The 22,167-nt window shown below is 43.5% G+C and overlaps 2 protein-coding genes across 4 annotated transcripts in view; one reads left to right on the top strand and one right to left on the bottom strand.

The window, feature by feature from the left end:
* INTS8 (integrator complex subunit 8) overlaps positions 1–553 on the top strand; it is an 83,490-nt gene extending 82,937 nt beyond the window's left edge. The window contains exon 27 of the mRNA XM_075920360.1: positions 262–553. Coding sequence (XP_075776475.1) covers positions 262–378 — 117 coding nt within the window. The 3' untranslated portion in view covers positions 379–553. The remainder of the gene's footprint in view (positions 1–261) is intronic.
* Positions 409–21,450, bottom strand: CCNE2 (cyclin E2). 3 transcript variants are annotated; one of them, XM_075920361.1, is made up of 12 exons: positions 21,147–21,450; positions 18,515–18,553; positions 18,312–18,426; positions 18,079–18,132; positions 15,444–15,595; positions 11,105–11,240; positions 9,168–9,314; positions 7,991–8,086; positions 6,639–6,773; positions 5,122–5,233; positions 3,664–3,818; positions 409–2,004 (listed from the first exon to the last, which is right to left on the bottom strand). In XM_075920361.1, the coding sequence occupies exons 1-12, from the start codon at positions 21,161–21,163 to the stop codon at positions 1,903–1,905; spliced, it is 1,260 nt and encodes a 419-aa protein (XP_075776476.1). In that variant the 5' UTR covers positions 21,164–21,450; the 3' UTR covers positions 409–1,902. The 3 variants fall into 3 exon arrangements, with proteins under 3 accessions (XP_075776476.1, XP_006134131.1, XP_006134130.1); XM_006134069.4 differs by lacking the exon at positions 21,147–21,450 and adding an exon at positions 20,651–20,770; XM_006134068.4 differs by lacking the exon at positions 21,147–21,450 and adding an exon at positions 20,457–20,570.
* Positions 21,451–22,167: the final 717 nt, after the last annotated feature.

The raw sequence follows: 22,167 nt of genomic DNA, 5'->3' as shown, positions 1-22,167 counted from the left end.
CTGGAGCTCCCTGCTGTACTGCCCATTTGGCTGAGTTGCTGGTGTCTCCTACAGTGCTACTGGCTTCTGTGGTCCCGGAACATCCATGGTCTGTGCCAGACTAAGGAGTCACAACCTGTAGTTACTAGTTGTAACTATGAAGGTGAAAGAATGGTGATGTGAACTCAAGCATTAACATTTTATAAAAATGTTACATTCTTGCTTTCTTTTAGACTAAAGCAGAAACTATTTTGTAACTAATAAATGATTTTTTACTTTGAGATTAAAGCTATTGGCCAGACAGAGTTGAATGCTAGTAACCCAGAGGAAGTACTGCAACTTGCTGCACAGAGACGAAAAAAGAAATTTCTTCAAGCAATGGCAAAACTTTACTTTTAGACTAGTGATAAAAATTCCTATGTTATGATGTAGACTGGAAAATATTTCACTTTATTTAACTCATGTGTTGAATATTTGAAGCTTTTATACAATATATATTTACAAGTATATGGTGTGGTATTTTTAAAAATACATGAAATAATTACAATAAAACCCATTATCTTACAAAATTGTACAGGTCTGACATCCTAAATGGGGCAATGCTTTAAGAATCAGTTTGAAGCAATGAATTCAAGCTTCAGTTTAGTTAAACTAGCAGAGCATGCTGAGTTTAATACAGTTGATTATACCTAAGTTACTACTTATGGTGATGTGTGCATTGAATAAGCATGGCTCACACTCTGCCATCAAGAGTTTGAGTTATATACAATTAATATTCTTCTTTACTGATTTGCATGTAATTCCTCTTGTTCAAAAAGATGCTCCTTGCTGGAACACCTGCCCTGATGTAGAGCAGAAGCAAGTGTGGCAGGAGAAGAGGTAGTGAACATTCAAAGGAGCATACATTAGTGGTTAATGCTGTATGGGATATTAAAACTGCTTCCAGTTCAGGTGCAACTCTTCCTAAATCTACTCTAGTTCTAACTAAGAGCATTACATTTAAAAGGGCCATATCTAGGTCTTAGTATGAAGCAGATTTTTTTCCTTCACCTACTTTTCCAGTTAAATTAACTGCAGCAGCAAAAAAAAAAATTTTTTTTTTAACCTGAGTTCAAACTTAGGACTCAGACCAAGTTCAGATTAGCACCACTTCAGCAACCCTATTTACAGAGCTATTTTAAAAGTAATCTGCCACTTTATTTAAGCCTTGTCTAGACTGAGGGACCAGTTCAAGCCCAACTAACTAAAGCTGCTATCTGGACTTTAAAAGGCATCTGAGCTTCAAATAGTAATCCCTGCCTCTCTCCCATTTGCACCAGCATATAGGTAGGTAGGCAAAGCTAAGTGCAATCAGGTTAAAATGTCAATGAAATATGGCCTTTAACTTTAGGAAAAAGTGATATTGGCAAAAACTATATAAACTAATAGGTTTGACTTTTTGTACAGATTCTTGTTTGAGTAATACATGGAGGGAAAAAAAAAGTCCAGATTTGTTTCTTCTGCCATTCAACAAATTGTTATAGCTCTACCCAGTTAATGACTGCAATTCTATCCAACAAGCTGTTTTAAAACAAGTTCCTGAAATCCATAATGAAACAATTCATAATTTAAGAATTGGTCAAATTAAATATTCCTACTGTAGCATAGATAAAAAACAGAAGGTAGCAAAAGGTCTAATTCAGCTACCTATAAAACATAAGGAAGGGTGTTCTATAACAATTCTTAAAACTGAAGTCCAAGTCTCCTATCCCTTACCCAGCTTGACACATCATTTGTTACTCCACAGGGTGTTGAGGAATTAAATGTGCAAGGATTAGTTTGGAGAGTCTGCTTTTGGGTAGCCTTGTACTGAAGCACAGCATCCTGCTTAGGAGTTTCTACCACAGTGTTCACTGCATTTGTCTTGGCTGCTGCTTCCATATTTCACTTTTTCTCTGTGCTTTTGGGGGGGGTTATTATTCCTCCTATACATCCTGGAGATAACTGTCCTGGTGCTGTCAGAGTTGCTCCACAATTCACTTCATCCTGAAGTTGGGGGGGAGGAAGAAAGACAATTAGAGTTTACACAGCCATTATTATACAATGTCCCTGTTGAGTTGTTGAAAGCTCTATCTTCTGTTGAAGTATGACAGTTACTTCTACACCTATAATTAAATATTCCAGCTACCTTTTTTGTACATTAGTGAAAAATACTAAGAATGAAGCCTGATAGATTTTGGCTCAGCCAGGGTCCATCTGGGTCACGGGCATGAGTAAAAAACCACTTGACTGCAATAAGTTAATTAAGTGTTCTACAGAACATTCTTAGCGATTCTTGACTGCAGAAGAGTGACAAAGCAGTAGAGTCTGATACTATGTATCTTACTGAAATGTGCCATGAAATAGCCAAGTGGGGAATGGACAGTTAGCCCAAGCTATTTTGCTCTTTTTAGACCACTGGCACAAACAATGAGTCCTATGATATCTTTAGATACTAACAGATTTTAGGGCATAAGCTTTTGTGGACAAAACCCACATCCACATGATTTGGAGTGGAAGTCAGAGGTAGTGGTGTTGGGTTTTTTTATATATAAAGTTAGAGTAGCTTCATTAATGCTTGATAAGTCAGGGTGGATGTGGCTCATTTGAGACTTTCCTGCTGGCAGTTTGACATCCTTCCCCCAGCACATGACACCTTGGTACACACCCAGCTGTGGACACTCCCCCCCCCTTCTGCTATTGTCATACATGCAAGATTTCAGAGAGTCCTAGACCTGGAAGGGGACTTGTGAGGTCATCAAGTCCAGTTCCCTGCCCTCACCACAGGACCAAGCACCATCTAGATTATCCCTGATGGCTGTCTGTCTACCTAGAGAGGTTGTAGAATCACCATCATTTGAGATATTTAAGAATAGGTTAAACTACCCTGACAAGAAGTTTTCCCTAAGTCTCCCTTGCTACAGTTTAAGCTATGTTGCGCTTCTTGTCCTATAATTTTTCTCCCTCCTCTTTGTAACACTTTTCAGGTACAGTAAAACTCCAATGGTCCGGCACTCCTGATGGTCTGGCACCATCTGGAACCTGGAAGTGCTCAGAGCAGCCAGACAATTGGAGCTGCTCTGCCCCAATTCAGCCATTGCTGAAACTGACCAGCGGCTGACTCAGGGAAGTGGAGTACTTTGCATTTGTCCTTATTGAACTTCATTGTATTTACCTCAGACCCTCTCTCCACATCATTTTAAAATTAAGACCCTATCCTCCAGAGTACTTGTAACCCCTCTCAGCTTGGTGGTATCTAAATTATGGAAGATTTGAACAGAACCAGTCCCTGTGGAACCTGACTTGTTATGCCCTTTCACCATGACTGAACCATTGAGACCAATTATGCACCCTCCCCCCTTATAGAAACAATATACATGGGTTACTATAGTTTGATAAGATCATGAAAAACTGATTAGAGGAAAGTGGGAAGCCATAGAACATGCCTCTAGTCCTGTGGACTATGGCCTCCTGGCAGCCCGCTAACATTTTCCCAAGTGGGCCACTAATCCATTTGACTTTTTTAGGGGGTCTGCAAATGAAAAGAGGTTTAAAGCCACTGAGTTGGCTCTGTCCACATGATGACTAGTTTTAGAAACTATATACTTATTGCCCACCTTATTTTAAGGTTAGGCATAGAAATCACAAACAAAAATCAAGTCGTACCAGCATGTCCAAGTAGTTTGTATGGGTTTGGATATTATGTCTGTCTTCCATGGCAATCTTCTTAAAACTCTTCAATTTCACTGGGGCTTTTCTTGCCACTCTAACAAAAGGTTCCATCCATTCTACACATTCTGAAATGCTGTCCCAATCTAAACCTAAGGGAAAAATATCAGTTTTAGAAATTATGCAGCTAAACCATGTTGCATGCTAACATGGTAAAGTAAAGGAGAGGAAGTTTGTTTTCACTTTCCTATGCTTTGTGCATATATTTGCTATAGTTGCAGGCTACAGGTTTAATTTTAGATCTGTCCTGCACTACCACTTTGATAAGTTTTATCATAACTTAAGTATATTAAGGCAACATTTCATAGCTGCATTGTTTAGCTTATGGACAATCATACTCTTTTCTATATAAGGCTCAAAAATCTCACTGGCCTTTACTGATTGATAGACTAGATGTGGAATCAGCAACCCTAGACATGCTAAGAGTCATTGCTCTATGCCAGTGTTTCTTAAACTTTTTGAAAGTGCAGAACACTTATGAAAACTCTCCCCTTCCCCCCCCCCAAAAAAAGTTCAGACAAAAAAGTAGTAATAAAAACAAGAGGTTACAGCACACGTTTGAGTTGTTTGCAGAACACCAGTGTTCTGTGGAACATAATTTAAGAAACACTGCTCTGTGCAGTCTTTAGAGAAGTTTTCTTTAAAATCATTTACTTTACAGCTGGCCTGACAGGAAACATCTTTCTTTCTTCTCTAAAGTCACATTAACTGCCTGCTTACAAGAGTAACAAATAGGGACCCAAATACAAGGACATATCTATGCTGCAGTTTGATTAATACAGTGATAAGGAAAAGTCATGCACAAGGATCGAGTAATCAGACATCACTGCATCTACATCTTGCAACATTTTTCCAGTTAATGCACTGCACAAAGATGAATCCTATTAATGACATAGGCATGCTGTCTTGAGTCAACACAAAACCTCCATGAAACACATTCAGGTAAGGTTAAGTCACCCAAACTCAACATTTTAGCATTATATAAAATTACTGATTGCTGTTGAATTTTTAATTTACAAGAGCAGTTCTGATGCTATTTCTGCAGCTAGAGCAACAAAATATTGTTATTGCCTGATACTTCACATCAGAAGCACAACAATCTTGTGCTTCTGCTCCTTAAAATTCAGTTAGTAATTTTGCAGTAGTTGGGATACTATCATGGGGTGCAGGTGAATGAGGACCCTGAAAAATAAATGGGATCAAAACCTGATTAATTGATCAAGTTGAGAAACTAGAACAGCACACAGCATGCTGCTGAAACCAAGATAGTTGTAATAATCTGAGGTTCAGTTTTTAAAAAAGTTTTCCAGTGGTCCAAACACAATTAAGAGGATTGAGGATATTAGACCCACTTGGATAGCTTTACGAGCTATCATGGTGGTAAGACCACCTTACCTGAGGCTTTTTTAACTACCTCGGCTGAGGCATAGTGGCAGAGTGCAGCAGCAGCCAGTGTTCTATACTGGAAGTCCAGAGAACTGACATCTAAAATACATAGGTCTAAAAGCTGTGAAAACAAATAATGGTTACAAAAGTTACTTTTGAAACATGAATAGTCCCATATATATGTATGTAGGATTAAACCACAAGCCCCACACACACACACACAAACACACCACACACTGTATAGGCACTCCCCCACTCTCCACGGCTACATCTACACTGGCATGATTTTCCAGAAATACTTTAACGGAAAAGTTTTCCATTAAAAGCATTTTCGGAAAAGCGTGTCTAGATTGGCAGGACGCTTTTCCGGAAAAGCACTTTGCGGAAAAGCATCCATGGCCAATCTAGACATGCTTTTCCGCAAAAAAGCCCCGATCGCCGTTTTCGCGATCGGGGCTTTTTTGCGGAAAACATTACTATGTTGTCTACACTGGCCCTTTTGCGCAAAAGGCTTTCGGAAAAAGACTTTTGCCTGAACGGGAGGAGCATAGTTTTTCCCGGAAAAGCACTGGTGATTTTACAGTAGATAGTCAGTGCTTTTTCAGAAATTCAAGCGGCCAGTGTAGACAGCTGGCAAGTTTTTCCGGAAAAGCAGATGATTTTCCAGAAAAACTTGCCAGTCTAGACACAGCCCACAAGTATTAGAATTTGTCTCAAAAGGGACCTTTCAGTAAACTAGTCTAACAAGACTAAGGCCATAAAGTTGCACTTGTCTCACCTAATTGCTGTGTTCTAAATTTGATTGTACAGACTCTACAGCTACAGGTAGGTGTTTTTGCTTTGTGAGTTGGCCGCTTCACATCTAACAGTCATGAACATGGAGGCTACGTCTAGACTGGCCACAAATTCCGGAAAAGGGATGCAAATCAGGTCAGTCAGCATAGGGAACTCCGCAGGGGATTTAAATAAAACATATCCGCAGCTTTTTTTCCGGCTTGGGGAAAAGCCGGAAAAAAAGCGTCTAGACTGGCACGATCCTCCGGAATAAAGCCCTTTTCCGGAGGATCTCTTATTCCTACTTTCATCTTGATGAAAAGGGCTTTATTCCGGAGGATCGTGCCAGTCTAGACGCTTTTTTCCGGCTTTTCCCCAAGCCGGGAAAAAAGCGGCGGACATGTTTTATTTAAATCCGCGGGGGATATTTAAATCCCCCGCGGAGTTCCCTATGCTGACTTACCTGATTTGCATCCCTTTTCCGGAATTTGTGGCCAGTCTCGACGTAGCCGGAAAGTGTCCGGAATGATTTGATTATTTCACTTTCAAGATTGTATAGATTTAGGAAAGTTCTTAATTTTTATGCCCATCTAGTAACCCTTATGCTTCTTACACATTATCGTGTCATATAAAACTCTTCCTTGTTCCTTTAAACAGTAGTTAAGATATTTTCAGGAGTCCTATTTTACAGCATGCATTCCTGCTTAGGGCACCAAAAGTGGCATGTTAAGTAGTGAGCAAAGATTACCTACCTGTGCTATTTGAATAAATTTTTCCTGAGAATACTGAGGTAGAAGCACTTTTGGAATATCTTTCAAAGCGTCCACTTGGAGATACAGATTGAGCCAGGAGATGATTGTCACTGGGCACAGTTCCCATTTTAAAGCCTACAGATATTAAAATATAATTTTCTAAGCACTTAAAATGCATATCCATTCTTCCCCCACCAAAAAATATCAACCAAGTTCTATACTTCCTCCTCTCCTGTCTTACCCAATCTCCTGTCCCCCATTTCCATCCCCAGTTAGGTCAACTAACCTAACATGCACCTATATTCCTGAGTCACATTCAGGATACCTGACAATTTCAAGCAAATGTGTGCTCCAGAAATAACTGTCTTGACATTCAGAAACAGAATCTGGACCACATCTGAATTTCAGTAACAGCTTAAGAACAGCCAAAACATCTTTCCTGACCCTTTGCCTCCCCCACCCTCTCAAAAGGAGGGCTTAAAAAAAAAAAAAAAAAAAAAGACTGGGCAAATGATCCTCATATAGGAAAGGCATATAAATGCTGAGGAGCCAAAAGACACATTCTAAAGATGTTCTGTGGCTTTGGAACTGGAGCTTTAGTAGCTGCAGCCTAAAGCAGATTTAGTTTGGGAGGATTTCTAAGTTGATTTTGGTCTAATCAAGGCCCCCCCAAAAAAACACCCCCACAATTCTCTACAAAACAAGATTACTGTTTCCCACCTAACTCCTTTGGAAACCTTGACATGGAAGCATACCACTTGATAGACTGCTCAAGACCTAGGACCCTGGAAGCCCCAACTGTAGAGCAGTCCACCTGGTTGGCTGTTAAGAAACCATAAGCCAGGGCTCCAGGTTGTCTGTCAGCCTGCCAGGTGGTCTGCTGAGAAGTCAAGCATGTAACTATTACTTTTCGAATGATTCTACTAGAAACCAGGCTGGTTTTGAAACCTACAGTGATGCAGAACAATTGGATTTTTCTAAAAAATTCTCAGCAAATATCTTCAGGTAGTCTAAAAGACTGTAGGGGCTATTTCAGTAGTTCCTCTCCACTTGCAGCATTCCATCTTCCAGACAAGACTATTAGAGGCAGCAACAAAAGCCACTTTCCACTACAGTTCTCAGAAAACAAATGTAGAACTTAGGTGGCAAAGGGGGACCCTTAAAGAGACCTCCACCCTAAAAGTGGACACCAACTTTTGAGATTGAAAAATTGCATTTCAGAAAGTTAGAAATGAGGTCCTTTTTTGGGTAAGAGATGGTGAAAAGGCACCAACAGAGCAGTCATTAAATACTGTAAGATGCTATGGGGCTATCACTCAACCAGCTAGTAGAAATAGTAATTGTTACATTACCTTTAATACAATGAGCTCCATTCTTATAATATCATCTTCGCTACAAGCACCATCTGTGACATAGGCAAATTCTTGTAGTTTAGGAGCATATATCTCCTAAAAACAAACAAAAACAAACAAAAAAAAACACACACACACAAATTCAGGACCAGAAGGGCTTTTGGATCCTGCAAGAATGCAAAACAAACTGCAGAAGACATCTGTGAATCTTTTCAGATTTACAGACAGAACCTCATGTCAACTCAACAGGCACTGTATTTCAGCTATTTCCTATGGTAATACAGATGGTATAAGCCGTTCATATTTTGTATCCACAGAAAGTGAGCTAGAAACTAGTAATGCAGAACCATTAAATAAGTAGACACTATGTATTTCAGAGAGAGGGGAGTAACGTTGACTAGAACAAAAGTAGTATTTCCTGCTTTCATCACTGTAGTCTAAAAGTGTCACCTGCTCAGAAAATTCAGAGACCTCCCAATGAACTCTGTTTAATTCAAACACCATTTATGGCATACTTCAGATCAGAGCGGGAAACCTTTTTTTGGGCGGGGGCCATTGATCCACGGGGGGAGGAGGGAATCAGTCAGGGGCTGCACACAAGTGAGAAACAAAAACAAACAAACAAAAAAAAACCACCCACACCATTCCTCACTATCATGGACTCCTCAGTTCTTGCAGTGGGAGGGGCAGGGAGAGGAAAGAAGCCCCAAACCTGAAGGTCTGGACCCAGACAAGCCAAAGGCTGCATCCTGTCCCCTGGCCTTAGGTTCCCCACCCCTGCTCTAGATATATAAATAGCTATATTAACAAATCTTTTTATCAGATGCATTTTATACCAGTAAAAGTGCTTTTACCGAAATAGCTGCATCTATCCTAAGGCATTGGCCAGTCTAAAAAAAATTGTTTAAGAGGATCATTAATTTCAAATCTCTCTTCAGACTATTCAGTAGTTTCAGATCCTACACCTGTTAGTTTATCATCTGCTGCCCTGTGGAAGGCCACAGAGGAAACTGATGGAATCTTGGACTATACAAAAGATTACAATGCTTAAAGTTAAATAACTTATCTGGGGATGTTAACTGTTTAACTAGTATTGATACAAGTATCTGAATCTCTTTTATGCTATTTACTGTCAAGATATTCCAACCCTAAAAAGACCATGCATATAGCCACTTACCTCAAGTTTGGAGGCAATGAATAATGAGGTAATTCCTATTAACTGAAGCATATTTTTATTGATATTCTTTTGTGTCAACATGAATCTATCAAAAAAGTCTTGGGCTAGGTAAAAGGTTTCCCTGTGAAGCATATATACTTCACACACCTAAAACGGAACAAACAAAATTGAGTTCAGTTTTCTGTTCTACAGCAAGATGCATTTTCCCCAAATATAAACATGTTAGTAAACCCATTTTAATGGTAAAACACAATTTTGTTCTTAATTGAACAAAGATTGCTATGTTATAAAATGTGTTCTACTTGCTATGGTTTATTGGGGTAGGGGTTAATCTGTTCCAAGCAGATCACAAGGTACACCAGGTCTTAGTCTTTCATTGAAATAGAATCAAGATGAAATAGAATCAAATTATAAGATGTTAGTTGTATGCCTATTTTACCTTAAAATGAACTGTAAAGAAGGCTAAGCCCACCAAAAAAACCCTCAAGCTTATTTAGGATTCTGCATTTCTTTTCTAACTTCAAGCAGATTTTAAGGAAACCACTGCCGCCTTCGGAATCGGTAATAACTTCATAACTACCTGCAACAATATTTCAAAAGGCATAAACTATTCCACCTACAATTAGTTTTAACTAGAACCCAAGTAAGTACTTCCCTTAAATATCATCACCACCAGCTATTTCACAATATAATACACATACTACCCAGGGGCCCAGCCATCCTGTTGGCCCTGCTGGTTGGGTCAAGTACAGCTTAGTCTAGACTACAGTAAAAGGTGTGATGTTAGTACAGGTTTGACCTCCCTGGTCTGGAATCCACTAGACCAGACCCGTCCCAGATGAAGGAATTTGCCAGAGGGGAGGTCCCCTGCCACCAGCCCCCTCAGTCAACGTCCCCTCTGCCTGCTCCTCTGGGCCGCCACCCCTGAGCAGATCTCCCAGGCAACCCTGCTGGCCTGCACTCGGCTCCTAGCTGCTGGTCCTCCTGCCCTGGGGCTCTTGTCCAGGAACATGTGGTCCTCCCCAAATACAAATGTTGCCAGACCAGAGTGTCAGAGTACAACTGGTAAAATACGAGCAAAGTTTGACCCATCCCATTACACCCCTTTTTAAAATGGCTACGAGTGTAAATGTTTTAAACACTAACTATAAACAGCATTAAGTTCAGATAATTTAATCTGAAGTTTCTGATGAATCAAGAAGTCCATTTAGGTTCTCTTTTAGAATTGGAATTTGAACTTGGTTATCCCACATCCCAGGTGTGTTCCTTAACCACAGGGCTAACGGCTGGGGAACACCAGCACCACCTTCTCTGGACATTTTGTGATCAGTCAAAACGATTCATGTTGAATTTCCAGGGATTTTACAGAACTTTATTTTTATCAAATAAGCTTATTTGTCTTAAAAAAGCAATTCAGCCTGTTCTACCCATAATACTACAAGGGCCAAAAACAAGGAATACTACTCCCCGCTGTATTCTAGAGGTTAGCAATGTCAAATTTGTTTCAAAATGTGGTTGTCTTTTATGTTTACACTATCACAGATATTAACACTTTATGTAAACTCTTTCCTTTACATAGATCTATTTTGCAGCCATAGCACTACAGGCAGTCCCTGGGTTATGTACAAGATAGGGACTGTAGGTTTGTTCTTAAGTTGAATTTGTATGCAAGTCAGAACTGGTACATATTGTAGGGGAAACTCTAGCCAAACATTTCTCCAGAGTTCAGTTTTATTCTCCCACACCTCACTTCCCTCACTCCTTTATTCTCAAGATGAGGTGTCTGCTGAGAAAAGCCGCTCCGTGTCTCCCTGGTCTGCTGGGGGGAAGCAGCTAGTGAGGGGTTGCCTCACCCCATTTGTAAGTAGGGATCTGATGTAAGTCAGATCCATGTAACCCGGGGACTGCCTGTACATAAAGTAACTCTCAAAATATACCTCCAACAGCCAGTCCAGGAGTATTGATCTCATTTGTGGTTGCAAGTTAGAATGTAGCGAAGTAAAATGTTTGCAGTGAGCATATTTGTTCTCCTTTTTCAGAATATTGAGCCAGACATCTTTCGAATTTCCCCAGCTATGGAATAAAGTCATTTGAACTTTTGAGACCTCTTTACAAAGACAGATAAGCATTTACTCTATGTGTGTTAGATTTAGGTTTCAATAGTCATCTGCTTATATGCAGTCAGAAAAACATATTAATAAAAAGATGGCAAGTTAGACAACTTCAGGCACACTTTGTTCTGAAATCCCAGAAGCAGCCTATCACCAGCCTCCCTCCCCTACCCCCGTCCCCAAGACATATCTGCATAACCCAGTGTTTCAAGTACACAGACATAAATCACCACTTGGGCAGGTAAAATAAGCAATTATGTTCCATCTGGTTACACAGTTCAGATTTGATTCATTTGAAAACTGGGCTTCCTAAGTGGTCAAATAAAAGATGACTAAAGACTCAAACCAAACTAAACTACTGGTGTTTAAATTCTATTCTTCATGCCCTTCCAGCTTCCTCCATCTTTTCTCAGTCTAGAAATATTAAGCATAAGCTATCAGCATAAATTTAACAAAGTAGACAGTTTTAACAAGGAAGCAGTTTAACAACTCATATGCAGGGCTTGAAAAAAGTCACTAGGGCAGGGGTTCGCAACCTTTTTCTTTCTGAGCTCCCCCTCTTCCCCCAATCTATAAAACCACCACAATTGTGTTAAACAGACCTAACCGCACATGTAGACATAACTAGGTCAAGAATTCTTACATCACTCTAGCTAGTGCCTCTCAGAGATGGATTATTACAGGAGACTTCCGATAATCTGGAACCTATGGGACCTAGGTGGTGCCGGATTATCAAATATGCCGGACTATCAGGAGGTACTACAAGCTGGTTATGGTTTTTTTTTTAATATATATATATATATATATATATATATATATATATATATATATATATATATATATATATATATATATATATAAAAAATATATACATACACACACACACACACAGTATACATTATATACTGTATATAAAGTGTTTAACCCTTTTTATTGTACATACTGTATACAGTAATGTTTTAGTTTTTTTAATCCTTTTTTACCCTTTTTGCTCAGTTCAGCTGCTGCCGCTGTTATCTTGTGACTCATTTTTTGCCAAAGCTCACTCACTAGGCTCTTGCCATTCTGATGCCGGACTATCAGGAGTGCCGGACTATTGGAGTTTTACTGTACTTGGATAGATCTCCTCTTTCTCTGACGTGTCTACGCTGAAGCATTTTAAGCATAAACATAGCCTAAGCAAGCGCTCCAAATACAAATCACATTAACTGGTGTACTGCTGTCTTCATCAGTCCTCACTAGTTTAAACTGTTAGCCAATGAGCCTGGGGAAGCAGGCGGGAGCCGGTGCTCGCGGGGAACCAGCTTTTAAGTTGGCTCCCCATGTGCACCTACTCCTGCAAAGCCACATCTCACCTCCCCGTAAAAAGGTGTAACCATTGAAAATGTCCGTTTACAAAACAATGTTAACATCCCTAGTCCTCACACTATCAGTTTCAGTGTTTGCTATTGCTCCTACTTCTGCCAAGCAGCAGCAGTCAGATTAATCAGGTGGGTCAGTTTAACTGCTACCCAGAGGATTCTGAATTGCCATGGCTTTTTGGCTGATGCCATCATTTTACTCTGCTGCTGCAAGATATAAGGCATTTGCTGGATTTATTCAAGGAACGGAGATCGCAAAAACATAATTAAAATATTAAAGAACCCTTTCCATCATCATCTTCTTACACCAACTAGTCAACTATGAAAAGCGCAGAAGAGAAAGTGACTTTCCTGTATTGCAACTGAAAAGGGTTTCAGATACTTATTAGCTAGACACGAAGTCCACAGGGCAGTGCCTATGCACAGTACTCTGGGGCTACGTCTAGACTGCATCCCTTTTTCAAATCAATCTCATTGAAATTGCTAATGAAGCAGGGATTTAAATATCCTGTGCTTCATTAGCATAAACATGGCCACTGCTTTTTTTTTTTTTTTCAATTTGAGTTTTCGAAAAAATGGCAGTCTAGATGCGGATCTGTCGAAAGTAAATCCTTATTCAACAGATCCTGATTCCCTAAAAAAAAAAAAAAAAAAAATTACAGGATCTGTCGAAAAAGGGTTTATTTTCAACAGATCCACGTCTAGACTGCCTTTTTTCGAAAAAACTCCATTTTGAAAAAAGCGGCGGCCATGTTTATGCTAATGAAGCACAGGATATTTAAATCCCTGCTTCATTAGCAATTTCCATGTGCCTAATCTACATCTCTCTGTCAACAGAGAGGTGTAGTCTAAACACACCCTGGGAGACATCTCAGCACCTTTTCCAGCAAATAGAGAGCAGCATAAAAAGAGTTCAGCTTCTCATCAGGAGATTGCCCCTGGGTTCACATTAGGGATGTTAAAGACTAGTTAACTAGTTGATCCCCTTGCACCCCCTGCTGCCTCTATCAGAGGCAGCAAGGGCCGGGGAGGGGAGAAAAGGAGAGGGAAGGACAGGGCACTTAAAAAAAACAAAAACAAAAAACAACCAGCACCACACAGCTGATCCCCGGTTCAGCTGTGCAGCACTGTCTCTTTGAAACACCGAAGTGGCGTTTAAAAGGGGCACTGCGGCGCAGCTGAGCCTGGAATCAGCTGTGCGGCATTTCCACAGAACCTGGGATCAGCTGTGGATTCTCCAGCTGATCTCAGGTTCTGGGGCAAATGCCTCACAGAACTGCAGTCAGCTGAGGAGTCCCTAGCTGACCCCAGGCTCTATGCAGCACTGCCACTTTGAAATGCACAAGAGTCCCCACTGGGGACTCTTGTACTTTTCAAAGCTGGTACGCTGCATGCAGCCCAGAGTCAGCGGGACTTCCTGCTGGCCCTAGGTCGCAGGCAGAGTTCTGCATTCCTCTTTTGAAATGTACAAGAGTAATTCCATCAACTACTCAAATAGTAAAATAACTGATAGTTAACATCCCTAGTTCACATCCACCCATCCTCATCTGTCAAATCTACTGTGGGCTATTAGGCATCTGGTAAATTTTTCAAGTCCTATTCACATCATTCTATTCTTTAGAAAATGAAATAAGAGAAAAATGGAAACTATTCACTCATCCCAGTGGAGTATTAACTCTAAGACACCAGGCTAATTTACGTAACAACTTCTTTATACCTAGATCATTTAGCAGAAGTATCCTGCTAATATGCTTTCCCAATAAGGGTAAATTCCTTGTGTGAATGAGAGTGTTTTCTGCCAGACACAGAATAATGTCATTAGCGTCAACAGGCTCTCTTAGCAAAGCAAAAGCAGCCAGAGAGGAGGATAGGTGAGCGTAGCAAGCAGAGGAGGCAGCCCTCTAGTTTAGTATATACTTGAGGTAGTTTGTCTGCCTGTTCAATATTTCCTAAACAGTAAGGCTATGTCTACACTCACGGCTTCTTGCGCAAGTACAGCTGTTCTTGCGCAAGAATCTGCAGAGCATCCACACTGCCCACCCACTCTTGCACAAGTAAATTTACAGTACGGCATGGTAAGAGAGGGCTCCTTGCACAAGAGCTATGCTCTTTTTTGGCAGGTGTAAGCCCTCTTGCGCAAGAGCTCTGGCGCAAGAGGGCAGTGTGGACGCTCAGCAGGGATTTCTTGAGCAAGAAAGCCCTATGGCTAAAATGGCCACCAGAGCTTTCTTGCGCAAGAAAGTGTCCACAGTGCCATGTTCTAGCGCAAGAAGCAGCGAGTGTAGACATAGCCTAAGAATTAGGACCACCAAATTCAGTATGCAACTTTCTCTTGTAACTTAAAGCTACATCAGGGTTTGGTTGTGCAAGGAAGATGGGAAGTGCCCAGAATGGGACTGCTTTGCATAAAACCACACAGAAGAAAGACAAAATCACCAGGTAGGTGAAAGCAACTGGCTGGGGGGTGTGCTCCCCTCCCCCCGCACCGCAAATCCAGGACTGCTCCAGCTCTGAACCTCCCACCCGCCAGGCACCCTTGCAGGGGGTGGGGGGGCTGAATTTTACATGTGATATTAAGCTACAAAGAATGGCTGTAATTAGAAAAGTGAATTTATCTTATGTGCATGTTCCCTCTCCCATTATAAAACTAGAATTTTTTGGGAGGGTAGGCGAGGGAGACTAGAGTGGATGGGATGAAGATTTCAGTTGCCTCTATTTATGAGCCCAATATTGGACACAGTTAAACTAATAGTATAAAATTTGTTGTATTATAATTCAGAAGTAATGATATGTAAATAACTTACCTAAGATCAGGCAACGGTGATGGATTTATGAAGAGGTTTCTGAACCTGTATTTTTTAAATCTGGAGAAATCAGTAGCTACCATTTCCTTGTGAGGTGTTTCAATAATTATGCAGGGGGAGATGCCTCCTGATATTGTGGGTGGCCAACAACTCTACAATGTAAACAAAACAATCCTTTTTAAAAAAAAAAAAGAGTGCTTACTTCCCCTGCCCAGTATGCTTTTGAGGCACATACTAAAGTATGTAACAGGACAGACTAAATCAAGAAGTTATTCAATAACTTCTATTGTGTGTGTACATGTTAAACTATCTAGCTTCAGCATCCTTCAAAAATTATTTAAAAAGCATAAGCACAATATGTAATTTATTTTAAAATTAACTTGCTCTTCAGAACCAAGAGTTGGTTTATTCAAGAGTTCCAGGATATACATACAGGTTTTGAAAGAACGCAAAAGAATTACTCTCTCGTTAAGGTGGAATCACCACATGTACATAATTCTGACAAAATAAAGCAAGCTGGCTTTTGGGATGTAAATAACTGATTTATCACACTAAAGTATAATTAATCCATTAGCTCAGTTATATGTTGAACAACAGTGTTCTTTTCAGAACCTAAATTGTCATGGGAAATAGCTGCCTACTCCACTATTTTTCGTCAGGGGAAGAGAGGAGGAAACAAGTGAACTGTCCACCTCAGTGGAGACTCGATAACCTATTACCTTCCAATTAGCTATTCAAGGGCAAACTACCCCCACATAGATCCATGATTAAATTCCAACCCGACAGACTGAAATGGTTTTATTGCTGCTTGACAAGACCCAAACATTGTAAAACAATTGAAAGAAACCCAAAACTAGGGATCCACAAAATTATACACACAGGAAACTGTGAAGCAATATGGAGTCATCCCTGTAGTGCAAAACTTGTTTCACGAGTCTTTAATTTTGTTAAAGCTATACAGCCACTGTGGATCAGATCAATGGTCCATTTAACCCGGTGTCCCATCTTCAGACAGTGGCAGATGCTTGACTGAATAGAACAGGGCAATCATCCAGTGATTCATCCCATCATCCAGTTCCTGCTTCTGGTAGCCAGAGGCTTAACATCCAAAGCTTGGGGTGGTGTCCCTGACCATCTTGGCTAATATGCACAGATGGATCAGTTCTCCATTAACTTTTTAAATTCAGTTATATTGTTGGCTTTTATAACTTCCCCAAGCAATGAGTTCTGCAGGTTGACTGTATATTATGTGAAGTACTTTCTTATGTTTGTTTTCAACCTGCTGACTATACGTTCATCAGGTGACCCGTTTCTTATGTTATGTGAAAGTGAAAACAGTTATCAGTTAAGTTTCCACAATTAAAGTGACGGAACATCAAATCTGTATAAAATGTAGACAAATTAAAGTGAGCAAAGTCCCTAAAAAAGTAATAGGTGTGGCCACTTTGTCATAATGGGATTATATTGGCCTCAGGCACTAACCTGCATTTTGAAGAATAAAAAGTATGAATGATGTGCACATCCAATAAAAACCCCATTTAATTAGATGCAACTATCTGATTGCAGCTGGTTAATAAAGTAACTTTCACAGCTATATAGCACCTTCCATCTCTAGTTTTCAGAACATTTCACAATCATCAGCTACATCTACACTGGCATGATTTTCCGGAAATGCTTTTAACGGAAAAGTTTTCCGTTAAAAGCATTTTCGGAAAAGCGCGTCTAGATTGCGGAAAAGCATCCATAGCCAATCTAGACGCGCTTTTCCGCAAAAAAGCCCCAATTGCCATTTTCGCGATCGGGGCTTTTTTGCGGAAAACAGTACTGTGCTGTTTACACTGGCCCTCTTGCGCAAATGATTTGCACAAGAGGGCTTTTGCCCAAACGGGAGCAGCACAGTATTTCCGCAAGAACACGGACGATCTTACATGAGATCATCAGTGTTCTTGCAGAAATTCAAGCGGCCAGTGTAGACAGCTGGCAAGTTTTTCCACAAAAGCAGATTTTGCGGAAAAACTTGCCAGTCTAGACACAGCCAATCATGTTTAGCTTCAGAACACTTCTTTGATGTAATCAAGTATTTAGTCCCATTCTTTTAAACCCAGAACACACTGAGTTTCCATAAGGTCATAGTCAAGCCTTGTCTAAAATAGTTAAAATGTTATTTTAATCTGCTGGAGTTAAAATAAGAGGGCTTGCATTGGTTTAAGAGTGCCTTATCTCAGTTCCAAAGAGACTTCAAAAAAATCAAAATAAGCCTGATTTAAACTGATAAAGATCACCCACATAGCCTTTGCACCCTTTCAACTAGATGGGTTTAAAGCCACATCTTAAATTAAGCCAATGTAACATTCTTGTTTAGACAGGTCTTGGCATTAATGCCATTTTAAATCCACACGTATTTTAAATCTTCATTCCAGAATAACTTTCACATATAGATATGCCATCTCTGCTAAAGACTTATCATCCATAAGTTCTGTGCCTAAACCATGACGCTCACTACCTCAGTAAAGCAGACGTTTCCTCTCACTATCCAAACGACATCTTCTGGTGGCAAATACATATTTTAAAAAAAAAAAATTGTGGAGATTCCCCCATTTAGTTTCAATCTCTTTTGTATGCATGAATGCATTACCTTAATCTCATACTGATGTCTTTTAATGAGCTTTTCATCTTCTACTTTGATATCCTGTTGAGAAAGAGACATTAATTGATCAACGTCCCTCAACCACACTATCATGTGCGAAGTAAACCATCATCTTGCATCACTTCTTCCTGATGCGTTATATTGAAGAACAATTCTTCCCTACAGTGGCAGGTACAGGAAATAAGCCTTCCAATTCTGCATCAAGTTAGTCCTCTGCTTACCTCTGTTTTCCTTTTCTTGGTCTGGAGAGGCTCTGGTGCCTGCAGTGCTTGTGTAGACTCTTCCTGACTGGGGAGTGGCGGCGGCAGCAGTTGCTGCTTGGCTTGCAATCGACTACTGGAGAAGAGAAAAACATATACTGCATGAGAAGAGCAACTGTTGATGGATACAGGTTAGCTTGGTTTATGACGCTGACAGAAATTACCTGCGTCTTGACATCTTCCTTGGGTTGTAGAATCCCTTCCTGGAATGAGGAAAGAATAACTCAGTGCATAGACACAAAAAGGAGAAATACAGGACAAAATATGGACATTAACTCAGATTTTAACACCAAGGTTTGTTGTGGTGCACATTTCAAGCACTGGGTCTTACACTATTAGGCATCAGAGCATGAATATTTTACCAATGCAAAGCATGTGTGCACATATGTACAAATCCAGTATGCATGTATTTTATATCTATATAATTACACAAGGTAGGTTGTACATAAACCTCACTGCATATCACTAGTGTAAATCCACTGTTTCCAAAACACTAGTGCCTATTTATACCAAGTTAAATTAGTTCATTGTCTTTATACAAGGGATATGAGGGGAGGGTGCTTCATCTGGGGGCTGGTGAAGGATCCAAGAAGAGAGAGGGAACAGTAAGTCCAGGCCATTGCCTCAGGAAAGCTATCACGAAAGCTCATGATACCATCTATATGTTTTGTTAGTCTATAAAGTGCTACCAGACCATTTGCTTGCTGGTTTGTTGTTTTTTTTTTTTTTTTTTTTGCTGCTGTAACAGAGTAACCGGGCTACCCCTTCAAGCTCCATACCTTCAGTACATGAGTGTAAAATATTGCTCTATTATACATACATACCCACCTCCATTAGGCAAACATTTTATACACATTCATCTAATATACTACACAGTGTGTCTATACATAGACACAGTGTAGTAAACATTAAAAAAATACAACTACTCTGTGTGTTTATCTAGCCTAGGGCCAGAGCCAGATAGCTAGTCCCTTTTCCAGCTATTTCTGTTCCCTGCTCTCCAGGGCTGCTACTCCTCTCCCCACCCCAGCTCTGAGGGGACCCTACCCAGGAGCCCAGGCTTCCTGTCCCCGCTCTGGCTCTACGAGCTGTTCCGACGCTGCGCGTTTCTGCGGCCCCTGCAATGCCGGTTCCGCGCCAATTTACAGAGAGCGGGGAAGAGCAGGCGGCAGCGGCCTGGGGCTGGGCTCAGGGCGTCCCTCTGGTACTGCCTCCCCCGCTCCACCCCCGACCTGCCGGGACCCATCCCCCCGCATGTCACAAGGCAGGGGGTCCACGCGGGCGGGCACTTTCCTTCCCCTCCCGCCCGGGGCCAGGCTCCCTCCAAAACTGCAGCCCCTTCCCCGCACTGCTGCACCCGGGCAGGGCTAACTAGGGAGCAGGGCAAGACCAGAAGCCAGCGGCTCCCGCCCCGAGCCAGTCTCCCCAACTCTCCATATGCTGCCTCCTCTGCCTTATACGGGTGGGAGGCGATGGGGTCACAGCAGGGGGTCTCTCGCCAGGCCACCCCCCCGCGTTGTGTCACTCGGCCCGGAGGGGTAAGGGAGAGCCCCCTCCTCACACGCCCCCCGTGCCCTCTCTGGGCGGTATAATGAGGCCAGCCCGGGCTGGATCAGCCGCCCTAGCCGGATTCCCCACCCCCTTCCCTCCTGCACCGAGCCAGTCTCCCTCCAAAACTTCTGGCGCCCCATCTCCCGCTGCATTGGGGCCAGCGCAGGACGGGGTCACCCCAGGGCGGGAGGGGGCTGCAGCCGGCCCCGGCCCCATGCACAGAGGGGTTTGCGGGGGGCGCCCGCCGGACACCTCTCCCCAGCCACTCTCCCTCCAAAACAGCGCCCGGGCGGGCATCCCGCCGCGCCTCCCGCCTCGGCCGCGCCGGGCCAATGCTCCGCCGATCGCCCCGGAGCGGGACCCCCGGAGCCCGGGCGCTGCCGCCCCCGCTGCCCCCCAGCCCGCAGGAGGCGGCAATACAGGCACCTCAGCGCCTTGCCCCCCCTCAGCCATCCGCCCCCCTGCGCCGCGCCCGGCGCTACCCCAGGTCTGGGGACACCCCCTCGTGCCCGCCCGACCCGGGCCAGACCCTTCACCCGGCCGGGTGCACCTCACCCGCTGCCGCCGGCTCAGCGCTGCTCAGCTGGCGCCGGCGCCAAGACTCTATATACTGCCGCCCAGGCCCTCCTCTGCACATGCGCAAGCGTGTCCCGGCTCATCAGCCCGTCACCGGTCCCTCCTGCAACACCCCGGCCCCACGTGCACAGCGACCCTTGCAGCACAGGCACCCCAAAGCCCCGGGCACTCACCAGCAGTCCGACAACCGTGCAACGATCAGCAGTCCCACCTCCACGTCCTGTGCCCCCCAACTGTGGCCGGCCTCTGTGCCCCCAACAGGCAGCCTTCCCTGCCCCCATGTCCTGTGCCCCCAACAAGGCACCCTACAGGCAGCCATCCTTGCCCCCCAACAGGCAGCCTTCCCTGCTCCCATGTCCTGTGCCCCCAACAGGCAGCCATCCCTGCCCCCAAGTGCTCTGCTCCCAACACAGTCCTGAGCACTCACTAGGCAGCCTTCCCCTTCCCCCATGTGCTCTGCCCCCCGCCTGCCCTCCACCTGCTCTACTCTCAACTCACCCAAGGTATCCGCTTGGCAGCCTTGCAACCTCACAACGCAGCACACTGCACCCGCTAGGCAGCCTTCCCTGCCCCCATCTGCTCTGCCCCAACACAGCCCTGGTCCCCCTAACTCGCTGCTCCCAGGGTACAGCAGCTTCGTCCCTGCAGGCACATGCAGCTTCACCTCACCTCTCCCAAGCAGGCATCGACCTACATCCAACTCAGCGATGCCGCCGTCCAGCACACGCCAGGCCAGACCAGACCGGGCCCCCCAGCCTGCAGCTCCCCAGACACACACTCTACGAACTGCCTCCCCCGGCCCTGCCGCCCCTGGCCCAGCCCACGCGCTGTGTCCGGGTTTCCTGCTCGGGGGGTGCGGCAGGGAACGGCACAGCTGTCAGCGCCCGCCGCCGTCCCCCGGCTGACTCCCAGCTCACGCCGCAGCCAGGCGCCGGTCGGCGCGGGGCTCCACCCACGGGCGGAGCCAGGGGCGGCCGCGAGCCAATGGGCACAGGGAGAGGGCCGGCAACGTGGAGCTGGTTGCAAAATGTAAACAGAGCGCGCTGCGCGGCGTGGCGCCTCTGGCAGCGAATTTAAAGTCCGGCATCGTGACTGTGGAGCCGGGTCCACGCAGCAGCGTGGCACTAGGCTGGCGGCGTCGCTGTGCCAGCATCGCAGGCATGTGTGTTTGAACAAGGCATTTCTTCCGTGCCCACCCGCCGCTCAACAAGCTCTTCAGATTTAGCTGTCTGCACGGTGCCGCGAGCTAGTGCCCACGGCGCTCCGCAGGGCAGTGTGGCCGCTGTCACTGAGACCGCGTTGCGCGGGGGCCGCACAGCACGTCAGTGCGACTGCAGTTACCAGCCGGGATTTCCTGACTCTAAACGCTCACTCCTGATTGGTCCGGCAGTGACATCACGGCGTTGCCTCTGCTACCTGTTAGGATGCCAGACAGAAATTCAGGATTTCGATTCAGGATCAGCTATTTTTTCCCCTAAGTCTGTAAATTATATTAACCACTTCTTTACTGGGCATGCACAGAACGTTAGGAGAAAGATACATTTCAATTTAGCCTCCTGTATCTTTCACTGTTAATCTATTTCAGCAAAAATAAGTCTTGTGGCATCTTAAAGATTAATACATGTATTTGGGCATATGCTTCCTTAGACTGGAACCCACTTCATTAGATGCATGAAGTGGAAAACTTCAG

Source organism: Pelodiscus sinensis, chromosome 2 (assembly GCF_049634645.1).
Source record: "Pelodiscus sinensis isolate JC-2024 chromosome 2, ASM4963464v1, whole genome shotgun sequence".
Classification (NCBI taxonomy): Eukaryota; Metazoa; Chordata; order Testudines; family Trionychidae; genus Pelodiscus; species Pelodiscus sinensis.
The sequence above is the reverse complement of the archived record's forward strand: the minus strand, read 5'-3'. Positions and strand labels throughout refer to the sequence as shown.

Excerpts from the sequence above, each read along its gene's own strand:
- CCNE2 (XM_075920361.1), bottom strand. Across the intron at positions 11,241-15,443 it reads TCACCGTTGCCTGATCTTAG|CTGGGGAAATTCGAAAGATG; the intron begins GTAAGTTATTTA and ends TTTATTCCATAG. Across the intron at positions 5,234-6,638 it reads AATTTATTCAAATAGCACAG|CTTTTAGACCTATGTATTTT; the intron begins GTAGGTAATCTT and ends TTGTTTTCACAG.